General features: G+C 36.8%; 1 protein-coding gene across 6 annotated transcripts; it reads right to left on the reverse strand.

Annotated features, from left to right (window-relative positions):
* Positions 1-427: 427 nt before the first annotated feature.
* On the reverse strand, positions 428-19,893 carry PNPLA4 (patatin like phospholipase domain containing 4). Of its 6 annotated transcripts, none has more exons than XM_041472453.1 (10): positions 19,632-19,893; positions 19,051-19,237; positions 18,441-18,675; positions 17,623-17,749; positions 12,037-12,221; positions 8,092-8,186; positions 7,788-7,923; positions 4,501-4,566; positions 3,110-3,262; positions 428-1,262 (listed from the first exon to the last, which is right to left on the reverse strand). In XM_041472453.1, exons 3-10 carry the CDS (start codon positions 18,597-18,599, stop codon positions 1,131-1,133), a joined length of 1,053 nt encoding a protein of 350 aa, XP_041328387.1. In that variant the 5' UTR covers positions 18,600-18,675; positions 19,051-19,237; positions 19,632-19,893; the 3' UTR covers positions 428-1,130. The 6 variants fall into 6 exon arrangements, with proteins under 6 accessions (XP_041328387.1, XP_041328385.1, XP_041328384.1 ...); XM_041472451.1 differs by having other exon boundaries at positions 18,441-18,727; positions 19,051-19,186; positions 19,632-19,892; XM_041472450.1 differs by having other exon boundaries at positions 18,441-18,727; positions 19,632-19,892.
* Between the last annotated feature and the right edge of the window lie 591 nt (positions 19,894-20,484).

The raw sequence follows: 20,484 nt of genomic DNA on the forward strand, positions 1-20,484 counted from the left end.
ATTGCCAAAGAGTCTTTCAAACAGCTATAAAAGATTTTTTTTCCTTAGCCACAGGTTTTTCAGTTTTTAGAAATTTTAAAATTTCATACTTGTTTTTAGAAATACATGTTTTTAAAAATTCTAAAATTTCATACATGCTTGATTCAACCTCCAATTTTAACTTTTTGTTTTTAACTTATTGATAAATCAACTTAAGCCCCACAGTAATAAACCAAACACTCTTTGCTTTTACATGAACAGTTGCAAATTTTAGCATTGGGGCATTGAGACTGGAAATTCTGACCTTAAGGTAGTCAATGCAACATGAAAGTTAAAATAATAATGTATGTGAATCTGACTCTCATCAACTACTCTCCAGCAGACTGATAGTAGATAATCAGATCATTACCGCATTCCAAGACACTTGTAAATAAACTCTTGACACAAGTTTCAAGAAAATATATTTATTCAGTTTTGGCAGAGGAAGAAAACATAATAAATATAATGATTTTTACATCCTTCTTTACAAGTTATTTTTTATATCACATTTCTGCTAAAAATTTCAGGTAGTATTCAAAATTTTAAAAGAACACATTCACTGAAGAAAACTTTTAACGTGAGAAAAATACATAAGAGTGCAAATGTTTTATCTTGTTGTATCTAGTACTTAATTTTCAAGACCTTTGGAACAGTGCAAGTTACATTTTAGTTCAATAACAATGTGAACATCTAATTAATATGCAGAACTAACACACAGAATTCTGTTATGTGAATAATACAGATGGTAGTTTTTCATTATATAACATCAATTCTCCTCTCAAATAACACTGAAAAAGACCTTTGCAAATTTCTGTAATTATGACACTTTTTACAAGCTTTTTACAAATCTCACACGAAAGTCCCCACCTGAAACAAAATTAATCTAAGTGGAACCTCCTCAAAACAAGACATCCACCAGGCACATCCAGCTCCCGTTCTGACATGTTTATACAGCTCCATGGAGTGCAACTGACACTTTCTCAGCAGAAGCAAGTCCATTGGGATGTTTATTTTAATGAACAGGAACTGGGACAGCAATCCCTGAGATTCTCTAGGATGCCTGTAGGTGTGTTTTGACATCCCTCATGTTTTGCTAATTTTCTATGAGCTGCCTACTCAAACCAGTTTTCTTTCAATAAAAAGCGTACAGCATCGTCAAAGCCATTTTGGTACAACAATTCCATCTTCTCCTGGTCAGGTGGGAACAAAGCTTGATTAAGCCTTACCAGGTTGGCCAGAGACAGCTGCAAAAGAGCAAGAAGCTGTAAATTAGTTTATTAATGCAGCTTATCTAGATGTGACTGTTCTATCATCTCTTTCAAGGAGCATATGTAAAACAAAAAGACTGGCATGGCTGTGTCTCCACCAGGAATTAACCAGGGCCCCTGCTGAGCGCCAGGACAAACTGGCACCAACAGTCCACACACACAGAGTCAAACTCACAGCATCCAAGACAGTCTAACTTTAAAACTCTCCAAAGTTTCTGAAACCCTTTAACTTTGGAAACACTCCCGAAAACTGTCTCGCAGAGTGGTAGCTGGCACATGTTAAACTTGTGCAAGGAAATATTTTGACAACTTACTAGTGCAAACAACCACATTCTTGGGAACATTCCCAGGGAATGTTTAACATATGAGTATAAACGTAGCTTCTACTACCAACAAATTAAGAACTACTCAGCATCTTAAGTGGTCACTCTGAACATATTAAAAGGATTTTGGAGCTTTATTCTTGAATAAAGATTTTATTAAATTGTTTACAACAAACTGAAAACATAATTATATTTAATAATGTTCTGAACACTTTCTTTATATAATTAATATTTAGCCACATTACTATGAACAATTTTGCAAAACAATATCAGAATCATCTTCATTATTTGAAGTAAGCAATTATTCAAATTCTGACACTAGAAGATGGAGAGACAGAAAATTATTCTCATTCGCGTATAGATAAATGAAGATGTACAGCTCTTCAATTTATGCAGATTACAATGTTGCTGAAATGAAATTATTCTTAGTCATTATTTTTACAGCCCTAAAAACAGAGGTGCTTCAATTTGAATAGTTTTAAATGTTGCCTGGAATTCTGCACAAGTCTGCACACAACCCTAGAAGCAATGTAACTTCAATTAATTCTCTGTCTCTAAATTGAACTAATCACCAGCTCATTTTTCATCCTCTAGATACAAAACACAACCAAGAAATATACAATGATTGCATATATTTCCAAGATACAATCAATAATTTCATACTTTATGATCTTTACCAAGTACTACCATGTTTAATATCTGTGAAATATTATAAACATTCAAAAACTGGTCCAATTGAGAAAGGGATTACATAACATTAATTTTAATGAAATATTAGAGACTGCCTAGAAAGTTCTAAACTAATTATTATTGTTAATCTTCCTTTCTAATGGAATATTGTTGACCACTAAGTCTATCATTATTCAGTATTTTCTTTCAGCATGTTGAAGAAAGCAAAACTATGGTTAAAGTTTATGAGACAAAGGTTGCAAAGACCAAAATAAAAATGATGAAAAGAAGGCAATAAAGATCATATTTCAATATAAAGAAATGCTTCTGCAACTTATAACAAAGCTTCTGGAAATGCACATTGGTCACAAATGTTCACAAGTTCTCTTGTGCAATGCAGTTACAATTATATACCATTTTAAATGTACAATTTAAACTTGTATTTTAAATTCAGTTAGAGCAATTGATTTCAGTAAGTATGAGGAAATGTTCTGCAGCTGTCCTCTCCTGAGGTATTCCACTTTATTTTTTCTATAAACATCTTGCATAGTCAAAGACAGCTGATATTTAAAGCAAACCTAGTATTATTTACACTGGACAGCCTAATATAATTTGCTCAATTTTGTTCTGGATCAATGCTTTTGAAACTTTCTTCTTTCTTCTACAATCTCCTTTCCTTGTGTTTAAGAAAATGTTTAACCTCCATTTGTAACACAGAAAATGCCAAAACTTTACATAAGCGGATATATGAGCACAAAATAGGCACTTAAATATGAACATAATTGCAGAAGTATTTTTTACTATTTTTAAGTTAATAAACAAGCAACTTACCATCATATCTTGTTTTGCTAATTTAACATACAGGTCCACACGCCCTTTATCTTGTGGACAGATATCTAATCGACCGCTGAAAGGGGAGATTGTCACTGTTCTTCCAACAGGCAAGATAGGAAGGCCATTGGTAAGGCCACCATCAACCCACTTCTATTGGAAAACAGAAATATTTTCAAAGTGACACCAGTACAGTATGATCACAATGCAATACTTCACCCTTATTGACCCTTCTTCCTTCACTCTCAAGAAAACTTGTAAGTTTCCCTCTAAGGACACAACAAAAAAGCTTCAATATGTGTCAAATATCAAAGAACTGACAATGTACACACAGAGATTTGAATCAAGGAGCATTTAACATAATGTACAAATTTGCATGTAAGGTATTTATCAAGCTACTTATAAGAATTTTTAGTTAATTAAAAAATAAAATGCCCCAAATGGAATTTTTCTCAATGCATACATGTAAAGACAAGACTGTTAATACTACACATAGCATATCAGATATTAATCAGATAGCATATACTCCTCTAAAACATTATTTTGATTGACAACAGGAGCTGTACAATCTGTATGTGCAGCTACTCTGACTGCAGAAGCTAAACCACGAATGACTCCTCTCCTCTTCTGTGATTTTTCTTCCAGAGCCTCATTTCTTCTTACATACACTACACAAGAGAGCAGTAGCTGGAAAGTGGAAGGTAAAGCTGGGAAGGAGCTGATCAACTATGACATAAGAGGGAGCAGACCTAATCCAGCTGCAGGAGTTGAGCATAGTGAAGAATGAGATCTAAGGGCCAAATTCTATTCCAGTATAAACAGGACAGTTGTGACATCTCTTGTTAATGTATTTATACCTTCCTATTTCTTTCTGTGTTACAGGCATAGCCCAAAATTCAACACGGGTCTGCTGGCTAAATGGATTCACTGACATCATACCTGAGGTCTGTAGAGCAGATGCGCCATACTGATCAGCTGATATGTATTGCTGTACCTGTAATTCTAAAGCTGACAAGCTTTCTGATACAATGACTACCTAGTTAGCAGCAAATACATATGATTTTGTGGGGATTTTTGGCAGGGGGGTCTGTGAAGGTTATAAAGGTTCTGGAGGCACAATTTGTATAAATGGGGAACTGAAGTATCATCTATTTCTCATAAGGAAGAAATAGCCATTTTCACGCTTTACAAATTATTCTGAAAGTGTTAATATATTTATGTAAGAAAAACAAAAAAGTTGTAGGAGCTAGATTGAGTAAAGACAACTGTAAAAAGGTTTTCTTGTAAGAAATACAAAATATAGCATTGAAGTTGCTTTCCCTTAAGATGAAATAATTACACCATAAATGAAAAACACATAAAAAGAAAGTTCATAGCTAATTAAAAATTACCTGTCCTTTAAATTCCACTGGCTTAATTCCTGCATACACTGGTATAAAACTACTTGCTAGCAGGACCTAGAGAGAAGAAAGCAGAAAGAATAGAGAAAAAAAATGTAACCAAGTAATTTAGAACTAATACCTATTTCCATACATATTTACCAGTAAATATATTACTTTTACATAAATCCACTGTCATCTCAAAATGTCTTCTTGTTGTGGTATGTCAAAATGTGATAAAAATTATTCTGTAGGGTTTGGTTTTTTAAGACTTCACAGTGACAACTGTCAAAACAAAATATCAAAAATTAACTCAATTATTAATGTGATTCAAGAGTAAATTCAACTTAGTTTTGCACAATGTGAAGTAAATATATGGTTTTCAAGAAATTAAATATGCATATGATGAAAAAAAGCAGTTTATTGTCGAAGAAGAAGCTGACCAAGTCATTCTGTCAGCATACTAATACAGTGTTTACTTTTCTAATAAGTCAGATTTTCAAAGTCTCAAAATTACCATGAATATCCTGGAAATTTACATATGTATACCTTTACCAATGTTTGTATTTATACATTAAAATATTAAAAAACTATTGTTTCCCCTACTGTAAGGCTTTATTGCTGTCTATAGCCATTCTTGATTTTTATTTTAATTTTTTTTTAGACCAGGACACCTTTTCTGTCATGTACAACTGTGCACACACATATACCTTTCTACCCATTCATAGCAATACTTGTGAGACAGTGTTGGTATCTCTATACCTGTGTATCCACCCATACATATACATGCAATCAGCATACAGCATTTCCAGGAGAAAAGGTAAATGCATGGACAAAGTGCAGTATCTCAGAATTTTTCATACAGCTAAATAGGGTGGATATGGACACGTTTGTGTGGGGGCACTGATGACCAATCTGGGGAACAGAAGCAGGTCGCAAACTGGTGCATACACTGTGTGAAAGATTAACAGGTGCAGAAAAAAAATCATAATCCATAGAGATTATGAAAGAAAATGCCTGAACTTTTTTGGCTGGAATTACATTTACTTTTATAAAATTTAAACTATTTTAGTATTAAGCCGTTCTGTTCCCCTAACAAGTTTTTATGAAGACTGTATATGTATATGAAGTCTTCAACTTCCACTCTGAGAACAGTTTTCCTGCCTATTTCACTTCCTAGTGATGTAGAGCTTTGTCTGAGCTCAGATAAAAAGACCCTCTCAGTTTTCTAAAGTGAAACTGCAGCTATTTCTCTACCAAACAGGCCTTTCACTCACAAAAGTCTAAAACAAGATTCCCAAGTTCCCAACATCAGCTTCTTCCTAAGCCCTGCACCTTTTCGCCTCTCTTCCTCAACTCCATCTCAATGACTTTGCCCTTCTAAATGAAGAGAAATGCAGAAAAAAAATTTAGTGAATGAGGTCAAAACCAGGTGACTCCTGCAAAGTTTGAGGTCTTTTCAAGAGGACTGAAGAAAGAAAGCAATTGTTCTTCTTATAAAGTCACTGAGATCTCCTGAGTGAGGAGAGGCAGGACAAGTTTGAAGAACAAACACTTTCAGTATTTCCTACCACTGACAGACCAGTGCAGACTTCTAGGCACTACCTTACTTTTCCAAACTAAATATACCAGTGTTCTGTGCCTTGCTCCCCCACAAACACACAGATCACGCCTCTCTTCCCTCTCACCTCCAGCTTAAGAACTGAAAGTCTACAAATGCTGATACAAGATGATTGTCTTCACATGTGGGAAGACTAGTTCAAAAATGGGAGATTATTACCTGCCTTTCCAAGTCACAGGGAATAGTAAAACAGATAAAAGCTTAACATTGTAGCAACACACATTCAGTTTAGCCATTATGAAAAACTTTAAAACCATAAGGCTTGATTGTTAAGCATTGGAGTTGAATGATTTCTGGCAGGAGGCACAGACATTTTGCTGTTTATAAAATAATCTGCCCAGCAGTACCTTTATCCATGCCTTGGCTGTAGGTCATGCCTAGGCATGATACAATAAAATAACCTAACAAGCTCTACCCTCCCTGCTCCTGCGGCAGCCACCAGCACTCAGAGAGCTGCACTCATGATACAGGCAGAGCTGAAGGCATGCACAGGTAAAAACAGGTACTGGGAGCTGGACTGAAAGATCAGACAACATTAATATATTCCAATGAGCAGTCATGTGTAATTTTGTTACTAATATTCCAACCCACCCTACTGCTACCATTGAGAACAAAAGAATAGAACAGCAATGGCTAAACCAATAAAAAAACTATTGAAATACTAGTAAAATGTACATATTTCCAAGGTCATCCTCATGCTTCTCACTGTCTCCAGGTTAGAAGATTTCACTGCAAAAATACATAAAGAATAAAAATCTCCATGCTTGCTACCATTGCACATTATAGCTAGAAATAACAGTGCATAACTTGAGATAAACTCTTCATATAATTATATTTGAATGACAAAGTCCTGTAAGTTTTGAGGACTGTCCATGTAGAATATTATGGGGTCAAAAATTTTAAAAATATACTTTAAAGGCAAACTCCCAATGCACACTTTGAGGTTTTGTTAATAAGTATCAAATTTAAAAGTGATAACTATAAAGAATTTGCTCTAAGCATCCCCAAGGATAGACAAAGAATTAATTCCTTCTTATACTATTTCCTCCTTTATTCTGATACATCTTATTACATCTTCCGCTAAGATACAATCAATTACTAGAAAGAACATCTGATTCACATGCATCTGAATTGCTCCTACCATCTCTTGTCTGATCCAAATTTTAAACGTGGCATTCAGATGAACAGAAGGGCAGTGGAAGATATATTTCCCAGCTTATATATAGTAGCTAGCATTACATTATAACTATCCACAAGCACCTGTAGGAATTGTTCCATTTTTTTAAAGCTTCCTTCACTTTCTTTTGTGATGAAAAAACTGATATCAGTAAAGTAAGAGATACAAACATTTTTACATTTTGAGATTCGCTACTGTGTTCTCATATACTGCAACAATTAGTTACCTGTTACTTTTAGAAATACTTTTCCTGCAAGGTGGAACTTGAATAACCAGTGAATGAAACACACACAAACATCTAATAAATTTTAGCAGAACTGGCGAAGCTATAGGATCAAATTCTGCTTTAAACACTGTTTATATTATGGCTGTAGCACCACTGGGAGTAGACATGGATACCTGAATAAACCAGTGATTTTATTGTACAATTAATAATATACTCTTAAACCTTGAAAAAACCCCAGAGTTTTTATTTACAACTGACATATTCAACATGATTACCTTAATGAGGTCCTCCCTGGAGGCAAAATTTGAAACCAAGTGATTTTCCCCACTCTTGGAGTTAGTGACTGACACATAGAGTCGGTTCTCAGCGATCTCATGAACATCAGAAGGAAGAATAGACTCTATGCCCTCCCTGGAGGAAAGAAAATTCTCAGCATTACTCACCACTATTACCTAAAAGCCTTGCAAATGCATTAGGGGTGAGCATCCCACAGCACAGAAGAAATATGCACCCGCTCAATTTGCATTTGGAGAGCTTTCAAACACAAAAATGATCTTACAGAAGCATTAAGATAGGTACCTAAGTGTTTTCATAAAATCATAACCAGGCGTTACAGCACCAAAGTTCAATCTTCTGACTTCCTCTGCAAATCCATAGGCAAAGTGCTTACATTTCTGGAAATGAAAAGCATTAACCATTAAGGAAGTTTAAGTGATGGGAAGCATGCTCAACTGCAGTACCTAAAATATACTAGAGGCTAAAGCTTTAATAAAACAGTTATTAGAGCAAACTGAAGGATTTTCCCATATGTGCTTGGTTTGTAAGAAGACATGCATAACGAAATGTTGATCCTTTCCTAAAGATTAATTTATCAGAAAAAAATCCCTAATGAAAAAAAAAAAAAAAACCAAAAAAACTCTGAGGATACCACTCCAACAACCAAGGAAAGTTAAAGTCTATTTTTCTATATACTGCCACTGCTAAATAATCAGTTCCCTAGATCATGCCATTACAAGAACAATAATTTAGTTAAAAGTCTAAAGCCACCTTTTATTTTAAGGTCTACTTCAGAACTTAAACCAGACAGAAGTACCTTAAAGATGCTTATAAGCAGTAGGGAAAATAAAAATTACAACAATTTCTTCTCAGTAAAGCAAAAAACAAGCTACTAGCAAAACCACATACTATGTATGGTACAAAACAAAATGCTATGGAAGTATTTAATGAATGGAAAACTACGATGGGTGACATAGGAAGAAAATACACATCAGAAAACCAGATAACAGATTCCTGCACAGAGAACCTCTTACACAAGCTGAAATGCCCAGCATTAATGACTGCAAAAAAAAAGCTTGAAGTGTGAGTCACAAGAACTCCAAAGGGACAGTAAAGGAATTGGTATAATTTATTTTTCAGCCATAACATTCTGAAACAATGAATTATGATTCTAAGTGCTCAAGACTCACTATTCAATATTTGTAATCCTTTCTCTATCCTTTCATGCAGGCTTTTCTAATGATTTTAGGGACTTCAGAAAAAAACTAAATTCAATCTTATGCAACCTTCTGAAATCGGTACTTTATAAATCCACCCACATTCACCCATATAACCACATGAATAAAAGACAGTTTGGGTTTCCTGGATTATTAGGTCTGTGCATAAAGAACAAATATGTTGCTAGTAACAAAATCACTGCTTGAGTGACTAAGGAAAGGAAAGAAAAAAAAAAATAAGGAGAGATATGAATGTATCCCACTTAGGAAGAGAATACAGAATCCATTGAATGACAAACAAGGAAGGAGGTAGGGTGCGGATTAACATGAGATCAGAGACAGCTAACTGAAGGAGTTAAACTTCCTCACATCACTTGTATGACAAAGCACTCATCTAAGCAGAAGACAGAAATGTAGTTCTTGCATTCACCTTCTTCATATGGCCTTTGAATAAATGTATCAAAAAGTTCACTAAGAGGCTCATACCTCTTAAAGAAACAATTATTTGTGCTACTTATCTTCACACTGGTTAGATTTGCACCTTTACCCCACGAGATACTTGCCGTTGCCAGATCGAAGCCAATTAAAATACATAAGGCACATTCAGACACTTCTCTCTATAATGCAGAAGAAATCCACAAAACTATGCATAGAAGCACCTCAGAACTACTATCTCTGTATCTAAGATGCTTAAATAAAGTCATGGGGAGCTAAGAGTACCAAACTAGGGAAATGACAGAAAACCACTTTCCATATTACAAGAATGGTAATTCCATATTGCTAAGAATGGACTGTACCTAGACTCGCAATTTCTGCTCTCAAAAGGGACAACTTCTTACAGCTATGAATTGTTTTAGAGTCTGAGTGCTAGAAGCTTTAAACAATACATCTACATTTTAAATAATGAATGAGGCCATGTTTAGAAAGTGTAACTGCTTGTACTGAATTAAGCAAATTTGATATCAAACACGACCAAGGTAATTAAAAATAAATAGGTATTTACCTATAACTAAATAAGCCTACTTAGAATTCACACCTTTACAAACAGTGACAAAAATCCAATATATGACAGAAAAACATTTGGAAACTGTCTTAGAACAGCACCAGTCAAAAGAATAAATCTTCAATGTTACATTCTCTCCAAAGTAAGGATAGGTTGCATTACAGCTTTGAGACTAGGAGATGCAGAAAGTCCTAATTATGGCTTACCTAACAATGCCATCTCTGGGGGTGGGGGGGGGAAGAAAAAAAAATTAACTGATTAGGAGCTACACTTGTGGATATAAAATATTTCAAGCTAGAAACATAGTAAAGATAATAATATAATTATCCTGATATTAAAAGTTAATTCTATTCAGTACAGAAAACCACCTTTACTTAAATTCCATGAGAATTAGAATTATTCCCACTGACAAAAGAACTCCCAATTTTCCATTTAAACACTGTAACAGAATAACTAAAAATACACAAAAAAATGAAAGGACTAGAAAGTTCATGAAGCTTTCTTTAGCTTGCAATAATATGACGAATTTTCAAGGAAAAATAAACTCAATGTAATCCAGACTTAGCTTCCATGAACAAAAACTAAAAACTGTTCTATTTACTTAGAAAGATCTTTGTAAGTTGGACCAGGCTGAGAACAAGGGCTCATACCCAGGGTCTGCAATAAGCAGAAAAATTTCCTTGGGCTAACCAAGGGCTGCCATGCTCACCACAGAGGAAATTAAAGTCAGAGGTACACATTATACCAGGCAAACTTGAAACTGAACTACCAGTCAGAGGTGACAGAAGGGGAGAAATGCCTGCACAGAATACAATGAGGTTCTCTCCTCAACAGAGAGGAACTTGCCTAATACCAAGTCATATAAAGAATGCTTGTAGGGGAGTAGGATGGGGGAAAGAAGCCAGGGAAAAACCAACTGCTGAAAAAAGTACAGTTAATGCTGCAAACTGAGTTCATATCCCAGCAGAAACAACCAGCAAACAGAAAGATCAGTGGCAAAGTGGGGTTTTGCTGGGACTATTATTTGAATCAAATGAAATTAAATAAGCAAGGCCTAGAGGAATTATCAAATGCTCACTTGGAACAAAATGTAAGTGTAACTTACATGAAAAATCTAGCAGTCTGTTTTTCCCACAATAATTAAAAATAGTAAAGAAATACTAACATTTTGGCAACCCTGGTTCTCTACATTTATTAAAGTGAAGTCACTACAGACAGTTAACGAGGGCAAAGCAGCCTTAACCTGTGGGGAAAACCAAGCAAACAGACACCAAAAAGCCCCCTAATGGTCTCCAAGCAAACAGACACTAAAAAAAAAACCCTAATGCTCTCCATGGAATCTGTAACACTGTAATCACTGAATAGAACCTTGGTGTCTCTGCATGACACCACATGCACTGCGAGAAAGGAGTGGCATCTCTGGAGATTAAACAACCCAGATACATGTCAGAGCAGAATGCTGCGAGGGCTAATCCTACCGGCTGCTCTTAAGGCATGGGTTGCACTGAGTCTGAAGGAGATGCAAAAGCCTTTAATGCTGTTCAGTGGAGGACAAACACCAAGAAAAAGATCTGACCTGGTAGGAGCCGTTTATGAAGACACACTCCATCTACCATTTTCACCTCCTTTCAGAAAATGTTAGAAAAGTGGTGCTATGCACTTGCTTAGCAAAGCCTATCTCTAACTAACAGAACAATTATTCACTTTGTAATGTACCATGATTAAGTATACATTATGGTATATTAAAGTAGATCTGTTGCCTACAAATTAAGATTCACACACATGAGATTTGTATTTACACAGTTTAAAATATAAGGTTCATATGAAGTATTTTTATCATTAACATTTTTGCTCATGAGTCACATATGTGGTTAATGAAAACATGATACAGGACTCCTGTTCCTGGCAAGTAACAAGAAGAACAATAACAAGACACAAAATATTTTAATAAACTTAAGAGAAGATGACTATATACAAAAATTCCTTTGAAAATTATCATGGCCTATACCTACGAGTTTATTAATTTACCTCTATATTTTCTGGCACTGCTAACAAGACAGCGGCAGCCAGAGATCCCGCAGAAGCTCCTGCAAAAGCTTTCACATCTCTCAGTAACTTCTTACCATGCCTGTGAAAAGCAGCTGCTGCCCCCAAGTGGTAAATGCCCAGAAAGCCACAAGCTGCGAAGGACAGGTTGATGTGTTTCATATGGGCTGTGGAAATAGCATGTCACGGTCAGTCTTTTGCAACTTGCCTTGCAATATACATTTATTCTTTTTGCATAACATACTCTAACTATATTAAACTGCAAGTTATTTGGGAACTCTAAAAGCTTTTGATTACTAAATTCATCAAACAATCAGCAGTTCGTTTAGTTTCTCCGAAACTGAAAAAAACTCCAAAATAATCCTTAGTACAAATCTCTTTTTAAATTGATCAAAAATATATAATTTATATATGACATAACTATATATTTTCATCTGATTTGTTTAAGAGTAGTACACAAAAGTGATTAAAGAATACCTTGGAAGAACAACGATTGTTAGCCACCTCTATCAAAAAAATCAAATTAATTATAAAACTGCTGGTTACTGTCTTATCATGTAGTGACTGGGAAAATGAATTCAAACTGAGAGAAAGTTAAGATTGGATATTAGGAGGGAATTCTTTACTGTGAGGGTGGTGTGGCACTGGAACAGGCTGCCCAGAGATGCTGCGGATACCCCATCTCTGGCAGCGTTCAGGGCCAGGCTGGATGGACCTCTGAGCAACCCAGCCTCACAGCATTCTATGATTCTATGGTCATACTCTCCCTTACACAAGCAGAGACTTGAATCCTTTATAATTTTCTAAGAGTGGAATTATTTTCTGTCATCTTTGAAACTCATTTGCTTACTAGAATGATTAATAGACAAATTTTTAAACTAATTACTAGTTTAAAAAAGAAAAACAAGAAACATTTTTTTTTGCTACTGTCAAAATAAGAAGGAATAAAAAAACCAAAGTAAAATACAAAGCACTAAATGTAGGAAAACACACACACACTCTCTCCAAAGGTGTCTAGGGCAGAAATTTAAAATTAACAAAAAAGCCCCACAAATGGGAAGTGTAACTTCAGATTATTAGGGATAGTTAATTAAATAAACAGAATGCTGTACAATTTATTAGCTCTTTCTGCAAACAACTACATCAGGAAAGCAAGGGATTCCATAGATTGTATTTTACAGATGTAAGAGATACTGTACACATTATGTTAGTATTGAATTAAAAACAACCCCCTACTGTACTTGGGTTCATCTCAATATGAATGGGAATAAAAGACAGAAACTGTTATATCAGTCCTGAAGAACAGAGGCAAACATATACAGCACCACATTTTTGTTAAAGATACCTCTTCATCTCTGAAATGGGAAGGCCAGGAAAGAGGAGGATAAGAAACAGCTTTCAAAACCATTAGATAAGAAGACATGCTAAACCCAACTGCTTTAACCACAGCATGATTAAAATGAGACCTCATGATGTGACCAGGTTTGCTGTTTTACTGAGAAAGCATCTCGTAGTGCCAGGGAATATTTGGTGCACCGGTCAGTCTGCTAAAACACAGTTTACCAAGTGTGCTGGAAACGCTTCCATACCCACTTGTACGTAGGAATACATGTAACAAATCTAACACATTTGTACTCATAGAAAGTACTAGAGGTTGGCTCTTGCTATGCCAATAGGGCAGAAAGACATTTAGAATGAAGAAAGTGATAAATTAGCTTACTATTTTTGCAAAAAGGGATCTTTAAATTAAAAGAAAAGTCGGTGTACTGAATAGAAGGTAAAAAAACTCTACTCAAGATGCTACTGGAAAACAAACACAACTCTGTTTTTTTTTAACAGAGTGGAAAAAACCAAAAACAGTCTTTGAAGTATGATGCCACAATGTGCTTCCTTTCATAGTTAAACTCTTGGGAGTTTAACCAGCTGCTGCAGCTGTCTCCATATGTTCTACGAATTAGGAGCAAAGATGCATTTGCATCACAGGCCATTCTGACAAAAAGGTGAAGCTCGTTAAAGCAACTGCATTTTTACGTAGGAATGGAAGAATAACTCCCACTTCTGTGCAAAACAGATCTCAAGATCAAGACACTACTAATATGAAGCACTATATGACATAAGGATTATGTTTACATAGCTGATTGGTCAAAAAGTATGCAAAGTATGAATTCACAAATCCAAAGAATTACATCTAAGGGACCTATGAAATGCAACTAAGAAATGCAAGTGTAAGATAATAAGGTTATGTAAAACAAAATAAGTATATGGATGCTTATGTACATGTACACACTTAAACCTTCTACAAGGCTCATACTCCAAAAAGCATGTCTCTCTGCAGGAAAATAATTAAATGTTCATTAAAAAAAAATTTAAAAAAATAAAAAAAAAAGATGAGAACCACAAAGAGCAATCCCAAGCGTGGTTACAGTAAAAAAACTTTAGATTAAAAGGTTTCTTTAAAAAGAAAAATTCCCTACAAACGTGGAAGAAAAAAAAAATCACACTTCACTGTATAAAGAAGTGCCTGGTACATCTTCTCCAAAACAAGAACAGAAAAGAAGGTTATGTGAAGTGATGAAACTATTTGAATCTCAGATCAAAAACTACAGAACATATCTGACTCAAGTCAGATATCCATACCTCCTCTTACACGCATTCACGAAAAATTGCAATTTCTTAGACAAGCTTTAGTCCTATCTAATTATCAGCTACTGGGAATAACCACTATTCTCTTTTCAGTGCCTGGATACATGGCATTCACTCTTTCATATGACTTAATTTCTTAACACTTAGATCCCACACTTTTCTGACTCCTTCATTTCCTTACCCAAGAGAGAGAAAGAGATTATTGAATAAGTATTCACATCAGTTACTTGACTGACAAAAGGATTCAGTAAGAGAACAGACAAGAAGAAAAAACAGCACTAAGATTTCAAGTCAAGGAATACTGTTCAAGAATGCTGCTAGTCTCATACTCTGTGAAGAGTAGACTAATTTCAAGTCCAAAAAGATTAAATTAATACAATGTAAAAATAAGGTAATTTTTTTACTTTTAATGAACAGAAGTACTTGACCCACTGGATTTGTATGGCATGAAATACAATACACTGTTTTACAGATGCCCCAAGAGAACCTCAAATTAAGAGTAGCAATAGCATAGTTGCGTTACCCAGGCACTACATTTTTATTAATTAGGATCAATTCCCAGGTGTACATCAAGTATTTGTCATATACACAAAAAGATTTAAAACTCCTCATTACAAATGTTAATTGGCAGATGACATTCATGCTCAAATGACAGATCCACTGGTTACATCTAGTTTCATGACTGAGAAATGGGGCATGCATATATATCCATCAAACCTTCTAATTGGGGAAATAATGAGTAGGAAAAATCACTGAATCATTCAAGTGACTTCTTGCCCAACATTCTTATGCTTAAAGTATGATCAGCTATCAGATAAAATTTTGTTGCTCAGGGCTTTACCCGCTTGTTAACTTGAGAATCTTGCAATGTTTAGCTCCTAAGTGATACCTAGCATTTGTCTGTTGCTGGGTGAAACAATCAGGTCTTCTTTCTTTTGTTCAGAATATTAAAATCAGCAGAGTACTGCAAATACCCAGCAGAGAAGAAACAGAACATTAGTATCTTCAATCCTGAATCCACCTGCAGGAAAGTGGGTGGAACTAAGGCCTCTTTAACAAATCTGTAAAAAAGCACTTAACCTACAAAGGATGCAGATAACAAAGATGAAACAGATAAATAACAATCATGATTCTATAAGGAACTACTGTTCCACAGATACAGTTAAGCAACGTGTTTCACCTTTCAAACAAATCTCCAAATAAGAGGAAAAGATAAGAAAGCATTTTTTAGAAGAATGTCTTGTAAAATCAGAAAGGAAAGTAATAGGAAACTGGTCACTTCTAAAAGAATTCTCACGAATATGTCAAGGCATCACTCAATCTGCAAGCTATAATGGTATATTTCAGACAAAGTTTGATTCAAAAATGTCTTTTGCTTTGATGATTTGGTAGATGGTTGCCTTTTTGATCAAAAAAGTATAGTATGATTATAAAAACTCCAAAGAGGAAACAGAGAGAAATTTAATTAAGTATAAATTATGACTATTCCCTGACAATTTCTTATAGAGTAACAGAAATAGGGTATAGTCACATGTGGACACAAACCACCTCCTTCAGCAGCTGGAGCAGAGAGCAGAAATCTTGCTATCCAGAAATAGTATGAAACACCTGTTTCACAAGACTTCAAAAGAAATATTCTTAGAGAGTTTAACATAAATTGTGACTATTAAGGATATTACCACCTACTAACACAAAGTTGTCACGTTGGCATGCCTTAAGAAAACGTTTTGATGAACCTTGAAGATGCACAAGTACATTCCAGCTGGACAGTGCACATAATGTATGACATAAACAGGACAGAACAAACACTTCTGCCACTGCTTTTCAAAAATGTTGTCATCTTAAATGATTGGCAAAATTCAAAACAAAGATTTCAACTGGCCAAGGGGACAGAAATGCTTCTGTTGTCTACAAGAGAAAAAACAGATGTGTAAGAAAAGATATGTGCAAGAACAACACTGGGGCTGTTCAGTTTCATTATTTTACAGATAATGCAGGAGCATTCAGGAATAAACATAAACCTAAGAGTTCCCTTTAAAAGATTACCACATCTGCAGGAAAAAACCACTGGTGATTAAAAATCTACTGAGGGGTGGAGGCATTTCTGTTTACTTAGCAGTACCTCATCCATTTTGTAATGCAAACCTTTAAGAGAATGTATGTAAGAACACAAGGCTGTATAGAAAAATTGTGATACAGTACCACACAGCTTTCTGAGGACAGCTACTGATTGTCATGCACATGAAATAGCACAACAGTTTCTCATAGGGCTGTTTCCTGAGCAATGTAATTATATAAACACTGTACCATCCCGGTGTCTTAACCTGTCATAACTACCTCCCTGTCATCCCACTTGTAAACAAAAGCTGAAAATGCCCAAAGCAACTGAGTACAAACACCTTTACAGACAAAATGGAAATATACATAGAATGCAAATGACCAAGCACCCTGAAGCACAGGAGCTAAAATGTATGGTGCATAACAGCACATCTGAGGATAAGCTATTAGCAAAGAGTGACAAAACAAGCAAAGTCACAGAAAATGTTTAGCTCAGCAGCATGCTAAAATAAAGGCCATAAAAGTAACTACTAATTTACCTGAAACACAGAAATGTTTGTTTTTTCACATTTCTAATGTGAAAAAAGTGCACTAGCATAAAAATTCACAACCTTCAGTGAATATAAGAGTTTGATGAAGCTGAAGAAGAAAATAAGTACATAACCTAACCAGCCATTAAGAACCTTAAGAAAATCATGAGTCTGCAGACTATAACATTTGCATATAATCCCCTTAAAATTAAAAAGAGAAACACATCACATGATACAAAGCTTTCAAATTAAGATTCTAGACCTTGATCCTTAAGATACCAAGAGAGGGGCAGGGAAGGCTAGCTTCTCCAGAAGAGGGTGACAAAAGGTTCAGTACCTTGTAATGAATGTTGTCTTCCATCACATACTCCACTGGGACTTTTTCCAACAGCTATTTTGGTTCCCTCTGCACTAGTAGCCATTTTTCTATCAACTATGGATTGTTTATCATTTACCTTGGAAACCTACAATCAGAGAGTGAGACATATTAAGATTAAAAAGAAAAACAATAGCAGTATGACATTATCTGACAGTAACTGTGAAGTCATCCAGATGAATTTTGCAATTGCTTAGCTGACACGAAACAAGTTCAAACCTCAATGTTCCACAACTTATGCCTGCAGCAATTTCTATTTTAAAGATTAATTTAGCTAGATATTGAAAAACACTGTAATTTGGATATGCCAGTGTAGAAAATGAGCTTTATTTTGTGTCCTTTACCACTATTTTTATTTACATCTACAGATTTTTTAATAATCAAACTCTTCTGTATTTATCCTCCCTTACCTTGTGTTGTGCAACACTGCATCTGTAAGTAATTTTTCAGAGAATTCTGAAAATTCTGGTCCACTTAACGATTGTCACTCTAACTAATCAGTCTGCCAGTTATCCTGCACTACTCTCTAGAGTACAGTTGGAAGAAAATTAGTATTTCTCCCCAACTCAGAACTATCAGACTCAAAAATTCACTATGAAACACTGGTACTCCAGCACTTCTTGCTGCCTGCCCCTTTACCTTGATAAACTGAAGGCATCTTAAATTCATAATTAATGCTGCAAAATCAAAAGCTTAGCACTGTAGAGTCTAAAATAAATATTTTATCACTGTATTTATTCACACCACTTATATCTTTAGAGAACCACAAAAATACTTACCTGGAATTTAACTTTGTTATGTGGCACTCTGAAAGTGCAATAGCTTGGAATTCCAATCCAGAACTGCCAAGTTTTGGGAAACATGCAACTACACAATTGGCCTTCTTTCATCTGGAGCAACAGTATTTGAGCACTACAAAGCTTTTTGGCAGTCCACATTTTAGTAAAAGCGATCTCTGGATCCAGATGATGTGGTAATCAAATAGATACTCGCAGTAGCTGTTTTACCATGAAGCTACAAAGGAAGCCATAAAAGCACTCAGCAGAAACTTTCTTTTAAGCATAACCTGCTTAAAAGACATCATGAAAAAAAAGAAAAAGTGGTTGAAAGGTTCACATCAAGGCCCTGATATTGTAACAAGGCCCTTCTCACACCCACCAACCCGAAAACAGAGGCATTAACAGCTGATTCACTTGACAGTGAAACAGTTTTGTTCAGTGGCTCCTCTCTCCCCCTCTCACCAACCCCCGTCTGGTACCGTGTTGTTCACCACCGACTATGAAGTCAGTCAATTGTTCATTTCACAGACAAGAACTAAAATTGTTAATAACGGAGAACCCCAAACAAACAAACTCTCCCTTAACAACATGAATACACTGCTCCTTCTACCTCAGCTGAAAACTGTGGATGCAGTGATCCAGCAACTTCAACTCGTTCACTAAAACAGTGCCGATGTCAAGATCCCAGCAAGAGACACTCCAGCATGCTGGCGGGCACAAGGCAAGCCTCGTCATCTTCTCTGTTACTAAGACAGCACAGGGGTTACTCACACAGCCGGTGCAAGCCTGGTTTACACCTTGACCATAAAGAAAAATGTATGGAATTGTGCTCGTTCAGACGAAAAGCAGCTTCCTACCTCACCACCACTGCAAACAACCCTACGGTGACCCTGTGCCGGCGAGATCCCGGCAGAACACTGCCTGCCAATTTCCAACTTAATCCCGAACAAGTAAGTGACTTAAAGGTGTTCTGTTTCATCTCGTGCGCCATGAGATCAGGCCTGTGGTGTACCTGGATTTTTCCTACCTCCACTTTTGTTCAGCAAACAACCAAAACAAACAAACAAACAAAACAGCCGAAACGGCGAGGCAAGTTTTTTTAAAGCCAGCAAACACAGTACGTGAAGTGACAACCGCGGGGCGCACAACGCCAAAGGGCAGCCACTGCGCCTTCTAACCTTGGACACTTACAGCCAGCGGGCGGTTCCTACGCGGGACACGGCCCTTCAGGGGCCAGTCACCTCAACCCCGTCCCGATCGCCCGCTGCCTCCCGCACGCCTGCCGGGGGCCTAACGCGGCCTCCGCGAGGCAGCGGCGGCACCGTGCCCACCTCGGCCCCACCTCCCCAGCAGCGACCCGGCGGTAGCCCCGGATCGCGGTCGGGAGGTCACGGCGGGCCCTGCCCGGCCCCCACCCCCAGCGCGCCTGCGCAGCGCGGGCCCGGCAGCGCTGGGAGGAGCGGCGGGACCGGGGCTCGCGGCCGGTGAGGCGGCATCGCCCCGCCTTTGCCACCCGGCCGGCGGCGCTGCGTGTGCGGGCGGGCGCGGCCCGGCCCGGCCCCTCCTCTCCGGGTGTTGTCGCTGCTGTCGTGTGGGTGGCTGTCCGCACCCTCAGCACCGTGTAACAGCGTCCTTTTGCTGACAAGGTGGCCTCAGGGCAATAAAGAGTATAAAGAGTATTTTTTTCTCTTTTTATTATTTTTTTGGTTTTTTTTTTTTTTTTTTTTTTTGAGTCAGTGTTTCCGTTTTACGAAGGTGAGTCTGCCAGCCCATCTGTCAGGCCTGGGCCAGAGCAAACAAGCACCCAGACTGAGGATGCAGATAGATCCTGCAGCCAGCAGTGGAGGAAGAAAACATGCTGAGGGTGGTCAGAGGTGCCTGTGGAACAGAAGTGTGCATGTGTGAACTCTCCCTGGAGTCTGGCTGACTGGGGTTCAGATTAAACTTGTGAATAAACACTATTAGATTTCCCACAGATTTGTCTCCTCCTGTGGCATTCATTATCCGTGCTTTTTGTAGTATCTGGGAGATACTGGGATGGATT

This window comes from Pyrgilauda ruficollis, unplaced genomic scaffold (genome assembly GCF_017590135.1).
Source record: "Pyrgilauda ruficollis isolate IOZ18807 unplaced genomic scaffold, ASM1759013v1 scaffold29, whole genome shotgun sequence".
Taxonomy (NCBI): Eukaryota; Metazoa; Chordata; class Aves; order Passeriformes; family Passeridae; genus Pyrgilauda; species Pyrgilauda ruficollis.